An 11443-nucleotide genomic window follows, 5' to 3' on the forward strand; every position below is an offset into this window, starting at 1 on the left:
TCCCATAAACATGCTGGTAGGTGGACTGGCCCCTAAATTGTCTCTTAGGTGTGAATGTGTGTGCATGATGTCCTGTGATAGACTGGAATCCCGTCCCATCCAGAGTATGTTCCAGCCTCTTGGCCAGTGTTTCCAGGATAAGCTCTGGCTTCTAATGAACTACTTACTGAAGATGAATGGATAATCTTCCCCTCATTACCTTTCATATTTAAACTCTATATTATTATAAACATGGTCATGCAATTCTGAGCGTCATTTTAATATGATTATTTTAGTTCCATATTCTATATTGCTTGTGTTGCCTGGTTTCAATTCTGTGTGTTTACTTGTTTATGATTATGGATCATCCTGCACTGTCTCTCGCTGTGTTGTGACCCCTGCACTGGACTTTGCCCCTGAGTTTTGGGCTTGCTCTAATAAGCAACATGCTTAGAAAGCTCATGCACATACGTTCTGTTCCCAACTCCTACATGTCACGCAATAATGAGGAGCCACCTTCGTTTCAAGGAATCCACCAATAACCTGGGAGTTAATGATATAAGGAATAAAATATGAGATCCATGACAGGGTGGCGTTATATGGCCTAACACAGTTATTTTCATATAACAGCATGTTCTGAAGTGTTTTATTCTTCTTATGCCACAGCAATTTGCCAAAAATTATGATTATAATTTATAATATAAATCTAGAAACGATAACATATTAGATTATTTGTATACGTAAATTCATCTATGCCTTCTGACCAATCAGAACTGAAAATTCAAAAGTACTGTGGTATTAAAATAATTATTTGTTCACCATTTTTTTAAAAATTTTTAGCAGCGTATTATAGCCTACAGCACTGAATAAGGGTTTAAATTATGGATGTGGCTGATGTTTTGTTTTGTTATGAAACAGTTTAATAAAAAAAAAATTAGATAATAAAAGAGTTTAATTAAAAAACTCATTAAATGCATAAAATACACATACAATATAGAATAAAACTATTAATAACAAATAATAATATATGTATATTTATACATTATTATGATTTTAGTATTTCTAATCTGACCTGGATGTCACTCTTGCCTTCATCGTCTTAGTATTTATTTACTTGTTTTTGTTTCGTTGGTTGGTTAGTTGCAATTTCTTTTGAATCGGCATTGCATTGTTCTACACATACTGTATAATATAGCCCACATTTGGGCTGGGTTTAGTATAAATTATATGCAAAGTATGCTTAATTCCTAATCTCAGGCCCCTTATCACTGGGTTTATTCTCACATGTGAAAAATCCCTCATGAAGCACTTCTTCTTCATCACCTTCTGTCACTCGGCCTATGGACATACCCTGCCGAGTGGTGGATGGCTTCTCACTAACTTTGGCCATGACCTGCTGAGGGGTAGATGATTTTTTCACCGCTTGCTGTCACATTGGTGATTAGGCTCATCAGAAACTGCTTGCTCAAGCTCAATTTTATCCTTTCTTTCTAACTCAATTTTATCATCTAGTTTAAAAAATGTTTTAAAGCTAGACATATTGTTACAATTTCTTAATTTTCACAGTTTCTCCTTCCCTTGTGTTGTGCAATGCCTATTTTTCACTAGACATGGGATTTGTCCATTGTGAGAGAAAATGAGACAATTGACACAGAATATACCTTAATATCTTCAAAGAAGAAAATATTCTGTTATACAATTCTAAGTTTTGTCCCCGTTTTGGTCACCTGTCAATTCCTACCTACCAGCCAGCTCTCGCTTATCATACAACTAATGAACTATCTAGGTGAAGTTCATACAAATGAACAAGATGAAGGCTGACATATACTTCTTTTCAAACTGCTGCTCATGCTGCATCACAGGGCAACGTAATGTGATCAGAGGAAAGCACTATCAACCCTCTTCCGCATACGTGAACTCATAGATACCTACAATTGGGTAGTGTTGCTGTGATTTCCAAGAGAGAGAGTATACCATCACTCCCACAAAGAGAACAGGGCAAATTTTTCACTCTTGGCTCCTGGCCATGGATGACTGTGACATTGTTGAGATTCGAATTGGGATTCAGGATCTCCTGACGATAGGGCAAATGCTTTAGTCTCAAATTTTTTGATCGTTCATACAGTACTTTTTATGGTGTACCACAGGGCTATGTACTAGGCCCACTTTAATTTTTTTGTTGTACATTTTCTATTGCAACACACTATTAAAGATCCAAATGAAAAAGAAAGAAATCTGCATTATTGCTATTGAGCCAAAAAATAAAACTGTTTTAAGTAGGCTAGGAAATCTGGCCTACACAAGAGGTAAAATTTGGCATAATTCTTGATTAAGCTTTTTAATTTTTAAATTGCATACAGAAAATGTCATAAATACAGCTTATTTACTTGAGAAACAACACAAATTCCTTGCATTTCTTGCCTTTCCTTATATGAAAGATGCTAAGAAATGGATCCATAATTTTGTCTTTTCATGTCTAGACTACAGCAATGCACTATTTACTGGATTACTAAAACTTCAATAGACACACTGTTCAAAATTCTGTATCCTGAGTATTACCTAATTTAGATCTTTTGCTATCTCCCTGAAATGAAAAGGGAAAGATTGATAGCTCACACATCTAAGCGGCTGAGATTATATCACTGATGTACTGATGCTATGTTAAAAGTCTGGTACTGTAGTTAAAACAGTCACCAAGGTGCTGAGCAGCAGGACCTTGTAGAAAATTGCATGGCTTTTATACAAAGTCATATAAAGTGGTATGAAGGATATGGTTAGAGCTAGGGGCAAGGTTAGCGTTAATATCTTTTCTTACAACATCATTCATGAAATCGAATGAAGATCACATCACACTTGTCGTCTTGAATTTGTAATTTTTCATGTTGACTATGGAGATGGCATTAACACTTCACTTACACAAGGGGTACTGCTCAGGAATGTTTGCCTTAGTTTTCTCAAATGCAGAACTCCTTCTCTATTTTAAGAGGGGGCTGCTTGCCAGGGATTTTCATTCATTCATTCATTCATTCATTCATTCACCTTCACTTACTGCTGAATCCTGGTCAGCGTTGTGATGGACCAGAACTTTGGGTGTGAGGCGGGGTCCCTAATGGGATGCCAGTTCATTGTAGGGCACTATGCGTACACACATTCACACACATTCACACCTATGGGCAATTTAGTGTAACCAATCCACTTATCTGCATGTTTATGGACAGTGGGAGGAATCCGGAGAACCAGCAGGAAACGCACACAGGAATGGTAGTACTAGAATGCGAAATTCTGAAGCCCACCCCCCAGATATGCAAGCTGGAGGGTTGTGGTTTTTGAACATTTATACATTTTCATTAATGTTGAAGTCTAGCTGCATGATTTTTTTTTTTAATCCAACAACAGGGGCCCCCACTGCTCGTGCCCCTTCTCTATACCACTGGGGCATGAGGAGAACATGCATGCCCCCCACTGTTTGTCAAGAATTTGCTGAGATTAATGTCTCTCAGATTTCCTAACAAACAAGAATATACATTATTATCATATGACAAAGCAAAGATGAATAGAGAGGCAACACTGATTTATTACAGAAAATTGCAGTCAATCAAATTTGTTGTTTTTGTTCTTTCGGCTGCTCCAGTTAGGGGTCGCCACAGCGGATCATTGGTCCGCACGTTTTGATCTGGTACAGTTTTTACGCAGGATGCCATTACTGCCTACCCTCCCATTTTATCTTGGACTTGGGACTGGCACCGAGAGTACACTCCCAGTGGCTGAGTTGGTTCCCTGCCCGGGAATCGAACCCGGGCCATGGTGGACCTGGGATGCAGACAATCAAATATATATGTGTTCTAAATAATTATGAGTACTTGTATTTGTTCTCTCTTAATCAAATTATGCTTGAATTATGCTTTTAAGTTACCTTAATTTCACCTGGGGTTTGAAGGAGAGTTAATGGCCTGATTTTTAGATAAGGTCCAGTGTGTCAAGGACCCTAACCTAAGCCTAACCTGTTTACAGATAAAGAATGATCTCATTCTTTTCTGCTTAGGTGTGTGCAGCCAGTTAAACCAGCGAACCAGCAAAAAATCAATGTGCGGCCCAGAGCTGTTATGAGAAAGGCCCAAAGCATCTTATTTTTGCCCTACAAAAGTTCAAATAATAGTTCCACAGCTTCAAGCTTCAATCGTACCCAAGTCCTTCAAGGTTGTGGGAGACATAGCATTGATTTTCTAAGTGTGAGTGCTTGCCCAGAAATGAGTATTTCTAGGTGGCCATAGCAGACATTGTTTTATTAAAACTGTGCTGTGTAAATCTGAAGTATAGAAACACCCCAAAAGCTGTCCAATCATCTTAGACTAATTGTTTGTTTGTTTGTTTGTTTTTAAATGTCGTTTTTGTGAAATTTTCATGGTTATAAATGTTAAAATATACTTTTGCAGAGAACACTTCAGCATGTCGATGCAAATATGTATCCAGAGATCTGTTTTATATCATCTATTCTATAATAGCGGCCTTCAACATCAAGAGCACACTTAAGCATATTGTAATGACTAGTACTGGCAGGGGAACCTGCCTTGAAAAATATCTTTTCATGTAGTTTTATTTAAAGAAAAAGATAATCAGCTCTGCCTCACTGTGTTGCAGGAACATTCTCTATGGACTGAATAGAAAAACGCAAGGCTTTGCCATCTTGAAGGCCTCTGTGGAAAACTCCAAACACAGCAGCGTGAATCGGTCTTTGTCCCAGGTGTTCAACTCCATCTGCTCGGCTGAAAAGCTTATCCAAAGTGGTCTCGAGCTCTTTGAGAATGACCCTAATAGCTCACATTGAAACAATCGCAGCATAATGCTGCTATTGAAGCTCCGAACGAAACTTCTTCAGGCATGAAAGCAGCACAACTGGAGTACGAGGAGCACACTCAGTTATTGTGTGGTACATGTGACTGAAATCTGTACTTCCAAAGGAATCGGATATTTGAAGCTACTTGTGATCTGGAGATCTTATATGTCCTTTATATCGGTTTCTCACCCGTATGATGGCAGATGAACAAAAATTCTAGTGAAAACTGGTGAACCTGTAGAGAAGGTAAAGCTGTCCCGTAGGCCTGAAGGACAAAATAAGGCACTCCAAGATGGTGCAGACTAAAATTATTTTTTCTGTCTCTTTACCTTTCAGTTCCAGGCAAGTAATTCTATAAGATACCATAATTTTGTCCTCAGGGTGACTAAGCATTTTTCAACTCAGGACAGGTAGAAGGAGAATTCTTATTTGAATGAATTTATGTTAATTAATATTTAGATTTTCTTTATTAACTGTATATATGTATGTATGTATTCTCTCATGCACACTCTCTTGCCTTAATTAAGATTTGTAAGAATGCTGTGTAAGAATGACAGTTTTTATTGTTTGTCTCTCTGAAAATTGACTAAGCTGCTAAAAGGGAAATTCTGGCTGCTGAGCTATGACTAGCTAGCAAAATTGGTCCTGTCGAGGCTGTCCTTTGATACTACAATGAACAACCAACCTTAATATTAGCTAGGAAGGCTAATTTTTGTTACACATAACCTTTGGGGCTTTTACTGGTAACACAGTGTATAACTGTATATTGATTGTATATATATATATATATATATATATATATATATATACACTGTACAATTTGTATCTCACTGGGGTTCCCTGAAATGGGAGCACCAGTTGTACTTGACAAAATCTAATTCTGAGCCCTGCATTAGATTCATGTAACAGAAGAATTCATTTGGCATTTTCATTTTTAGACAGCCACTTTACAGCATATTCAGGGGCTGATTTTTGTTCCCAGACCACCCCTGAGTCAGACCACTGAGACTACATATAATCAAAATTGTATCCCCCACTTGGCGCAGCTGAGGGTTAGAGGCTGTCTTGACAGTGTTAGTGTAACAATTTTGGGATTTCAACTCACAAAACAACTTTTCCATATTATTGACAGGCTTATTGAAACTGGGCATTTGAGGATTGGAAAAAGACCAGGCAACAGTTTGATTGAACCTTTGCCCGCTGTAGCCTCCTACGTAGATTCCTGTTTTTGGAAATCTGATGTGTTGTGCATTCTGAAATCCATTTCTGCTCACCACAGTTGTAAAGAGTGGTCATATGTATTACTGTAGCTGTCCTGTCAGCTCAAACTGTCTGGCCATCCTCCTCTGACCTCTCTCATCAACAAGCCATTTCTGCCACACAGAACAGCCACTCACTGGATGTTTTTGGTGCTTACAGGATATTATTTCCACCATTTGGTGTAAACTCTAGAGACTGTTGTGTGAAAATCGTGTCTGAGATCAGCAGCCCTTCCAGTACCAATAACCATGCCATGGTCAAAGTCACTGAGATTACAATGTTCCACATTCTGATGTTTCATGTGAACATTAACTGAAGCTATTGGTCTGTATCTGCATGATTTTATGTCATATGGTGCTGCCACATGATTGGCTGACTGGATCATTGCATGAATGGGCAGGTGTACAGGCTGTTGAGTGAATGTGACCTAAGATATACATTTCTGCCTAATGTAAAAGAAAATACCAAAAGTATGAACCATTGGACATTGACATGGCTGTGTTTTCCAGGCTAGTGATTATATAGGATTTATTCTTCTGGGGCTGTATATAGAGTTCAGAGTAAATTATTCATGTGTAAAGAGATCTCACTAAAGCAGGGTTTAATTATGAGTGATGAATCATGCATTGATGTTTCTACAATTAAATAGCTTTTTTTTTTTTTTTTTTATTGTTGTCAGCATTTGCACTACTGTTATTTTTAGGAGAACTCTGAGTTAAGAATCTGCATCCGTCAACTTACTTGTTACTATAGTGGAACTTACCTTGGATGAATCTTTGATAAATAGGAGATTTAGGAATGCTTCAGGGATATTTTGGCCATCAGCTTTATCAGTCAAGTTAATGACATGCCTTCAATTAAATGCTTATACATGCTTAGATGCAAAAATATTAACACTGTACACTTGTATATTTAATACACATTTGTTTGAGTGAAATATGCCAGCTGTACAGGAAATATGTTTTGTTTTGTTTTGTTTTTTCAAATCAAAAATATTTATTAAAAAAAACTGTATTACTTGTGGCAGTACTTCCTATTTTCTTTGAGGTAAGCATGCGGTCTGGATACATCTGGTTATTAACATCATTAGGTCAAAAGAAATGTGCATTTGCACATTTGCAATATTGCTCCATTTGGACAGTTTCTAATAAATTTGTTAGCACTATATGTAATAAATGATCAAATTTGCACTAAAGTGAACTGAACTGGCAGCTTGTTATGTTGCCTCTGGCCATTTTCTTCTCTGGCATGTACATACAGAAGGAATAATTATATGTAGTTGCTGTTTGTGCTTCTGTTAGCTTTTTATTAAAATGATCATATGAATACTTGGTCTGATTTGTCTTAGGCTGTACAATATTTATATGGTGTCCTTTTATATCAAAAGAGAAATGCAATTAACACAGACTGCACTAGATGTTTTTTTTCTTTTGAACGTGAAAGTGTAAATTAAACAATAAAACTTGATGTGCATGCTGTCAGTACAAAAGTAATAAAAGCCACAGCTCTTATTTGACACCTATATAAAATATAACAGTAGAAAAGGCGAATTGTGTATGTTTGTAAACACTGTTAATTAATATAAGTTGCAGTGTGTTTACCCTTAAATACATACTGTACATTAAATACATGAACACGTAAAGTTACCCCCCCCCCCCCCCCCCCATGAAATTGATCAGTTATAAGTCATTTTTGTTGAATAAGAGGATTGACAAAGTGACAATTACAATTAATGAACAGAATTCTGTAATGTGTTTGGTAATGCCTGACAAAACAGTGTTAAGCCACTTGTAGCCAAAAATGAGCAATAAAAATGCCAAATTATTGTATTTTATATTATTATCTTGTTATTATTACATTACCATGGCCCTGATTATTTGATGTACACTAGTCAATTGTTACTGAAATTGTGTTTAATTAAAACTTAACAATATTTTACAATGCTTATTTCAGGTATTTACGGAAAACACGTAATCACTGTTGTATAATAATCCCAATAATCAAATTAAATCATTATCCATTAAGCATAAATCTGGGAGGAATAAAAATTCAAATAATCTATAAAAACTGCTAAAGTAGAAGTGATTTGAGAAATTGATTTGATTCTAAATCGATCTAACTGCACAAAGTGAACCAAACATGCCATGTGTTTTGGGTTGCGGGTGATAAGCTGTTAAACTGAGCCACAAAGCACAAACTGAGCCAAAGGACAGAACTGAAGTGTAGCGAAAATGTTGTGTCTTCTGGGGATTTGGCCCGATGAACAAAAAGAGAAAAATAAACACTAGATGTGATGTACACAAAATGTTTTGAACTAGTCATTTTTACAATTATCATTTATTTAGCATTGGCCCGAGTTCTCCACACTAGGGTTATTTTTATTATTTCTGTACACACTTGGCAAAGATTTGTTTACCCATTGCTATTGCTGTATTTCTGACCAAAAAATGAAAGAGTGTTTTTTTTTTATTTGTTTGTTTTTTTGCTCTGATTCATACTCAGCAAATATATCTAATTCATTTTGAAAAAAGTTATGAATTTATGCATTTATTAAGTTCGTAACATTATCCTGAGTCCACAGTGCCCACACTGCTATTCTCCAGCACAACAGTAAGTCATAATCATTTGATGGTATATGTGTGAGCTCTGCTAATTCTATTTCTGCAATTTGAATTTCTGAATTTACTGTTATTAAAGAAAAAGGAAATTAACACCAATATATGTAAGCACTGTGAGAGCTGAAGTGGTTCTTATAGTGATATTGACCCTACAGTCATTATTATACTGATGATTGTTACAGGAACCCTTTTAAATTACATATTCCCCACGTCCCCTGTAATGGGTGTCATTTAAAGTTCATTCAATAAAACCATTCTGTACAATCAACACTGGCTGACAATTCACCATCATTCACTCAACTCATTCTAAGCCAAATCTCACTACAAGCCAAATCACAATTAAATATGCTGTTAATGTTAAACATAACCAAATGTTCATCTATCAGCCCAGCACAACTTATTAGCCTTATTACTTATTACTACAACTTATTACAAGCTGTAGGGTTGGTGTATTAGGGTTGCAATACAATGCCACTATCTATGGTATATCTCTATTTATTTTACATATTCAGACTTAGACCAGAAGTGGAGATTGTCTGGACTGGAAGGGCTTTTTTTTCTTTCAAGTAGATCCTACCACTGTGCACTGGAGGCACTGAAAAACTTTATTCAACTCCTGAACCAGATGACCGTGAACCTTACTGGCAATGCTTTTATCTTCTATATGAATGTTTCTGTAAGTATGTTTCAAAACAATGATGTCTTTTTTGGACACCTCAGCTTAGTTGTGCTGCTGCTGTATGGGCTATATGGAGTGGCAGACAGACAGACAAACAGACAGACAGACAGACAGACAGATAGATAGATAGATAGATAGATAATTCACACCACTGTTAACTTGTCCTACACAAAGACTGAGAAAAAGAAGAAATATGCATCTCCATTGTCCAATGCCTGAATAATTGGCACTAGTTTCAAGTCTTTTTGTGTGGTTTTTCAGATATATTTAGGGTGGAACTTTTGGTTAAACCTGGCAACCCTCTGTATGAAAGTAAAAGTAAAAAACTTGCATGAATTTTTTTCTTTGTTTGTTTGGTCCTTTGGGATCCCAGTCCTGAAGTGCACGCCTAGTCTAAACATGAAGCTTTCTGGTAAGTTTCTAAAGAAGGTTAAAAAAAATAGTCAACTTACTATTCATATCTGTATTTGTATTTGTTTAGAACACATTATCACTGTACTAACAGCTTAAGCTATCTAGTCCAGGGAGTAAACTGCAATGAAGCATATGTCACAGTAATTTTGGATTAAACTGAACCCATAAAAGCATAACTCACATACTCTTCAGTATAAAAAATAGATTTACAGATCAGTAATCTAGTAATTTAAAATAATTGTTTATTAAATAGCATTTAAATGTTAAATAGCATGTAGTAGGACAGATTAACCAGTCGATATGCATGCGAGGAGAACAGCAAACATCAGCTGGTTATTATTAAACTTTTATATTTCTAAAACTTTTATGTTTATGTTTGTATGAGACAGTGTTCTAGTGGGAAAACACACAGCTAAAGGCTGGCAAAGGGCACAGGTTTATGTGTAACAAATACGACCTCTAGCTTTATGTTTTATACCTAACATAACCTTTAACACAATCAGTGCTGCTTGGAGCAATTTCTGACATATGCTCACAGTGCATTATGGGTAGTCCTTGTCTACCAACACTATAAGAAGAAGCATGTCATATAGTTCTTAAAATTACCAGTGTAACTAAGAAGAGGTGAATTCTAGCATTTGAGGTATAAATTTTATTCTCATCATTTAGCAGCTTATGACCAGATCACTAATTAGAGAGGTGGAGCAAAATTTATCGAAACCCAGTTGTTGTAGAGTCACCCTGTCATAATATTATTTGATGCACTTTCATTTATGTTGTTTTGGACAAAATGTAGGTGGCCGCTTTAAAGAAAATTATTTACACTATCATTTTATTCCAAAACATAGCAAGAAATACGATGTATTTCCAGAATTAGCTTTAACTGGCCATGTTTAGCAATCATTTACTTAAGTTATAAGTATGTAAATGTTTTTGTAAGCCAAACTGAACTAAACATTTCCAAAAGTTGTGGTAACACTGATTTTCTTCATACTCACATGTGTATGTTGATAAATGCCAATCACCTGTAAAATTACCAAGCATGTGCATTGCATAACAGATTTACATTTAGTTATGGCCAACACCCCAAGTAAAGGCAAAGAGAGTTGAATACACTAAAATGATTACTAAAGGTCAAAAAGCCCCTCGTAAGCACAGCATGAGCAAATCCTCCAGTAATGCAGCTCAGCCATTGCAGCTCATCAGTAACCATAAGCACGCACTAACTCTTATTTTTATAGAGTGGCATTTGTTATGTCCTAATTGAATGGCTAGTCTTATTTGACTTAATTTATGGATAGTTTTCATTCAAGACATTAATATAAAACTATTTAGTTTCACAAACTAAAAGCTATTTAAACTTACTGTATATGTTACTGTATATGATATTGCATTAAGTCACACCAGTAATACAATTTAAAGTCTATAAGTTGTGGCTCGGGTTAGTGAGTCTCCTTATATGTAAATTTACACAAGCAAGAGCATCTTGAAGTATCTTATAGAATAAAAATGTTTTTTTTTCTTTCAAAACTAACTGGATTTTCAGGAATACCATATTTCTTGTGTAAACGCTCCTGTGTATGATTTGCAATTCAATTCATCCATATCCAGCTTGATAAATGAAGTCAAATCAGAAGTGTGGAAATCAGAAGTATATTC

General features: G+C 35.9%; 1 protein-coding gene across 2 annotated transcripts in view; it reads left to right on the plus strand.

The window, feature by feature from the left end:
- Nucleotides 1-5568, plus strand: part of LOC113526284 (inactive N-acetylated-alpha-linked acidic dipeptidase-like protein 2) — a 243522-nt gene extending 237954 nt beyond the window's left edge. For both annotated transcript variants that reach the window (XM_053238111.1, XM_053238112.1), the window contains exon 14: nt 4618-5568. In XM_053238111.1, coding sequence (XP_053094086.1) covers nt 4618-4804 — 187 coding nt within the window. In that variant the 3' untranslated portion in view covers nt 4805-5568. The remainder of the gene's footprint in view (nt 1-4617) is intronic.
- The last annotated feature ends 5875 nt before the right edge of the window (nt 5569-11443 follow it).

This window comes from Pangasianodon hypophthalmus, chromosome 11, assembly GCF_027358585.1.
Source record: "Pangasianodon hypophthalmus isolate fPanHyp1 chromosome 11, fPanHyp1.pri, whole genome shotgun sequence".
NCBI classification, from domain to species: domain Eukaryota; kingdom Metazoa; phylum Chordata; class Actinopteri; order Siluriformes; family Pangasiidae; genus Pangasianodon; species Pangasianodon hypophthalmus.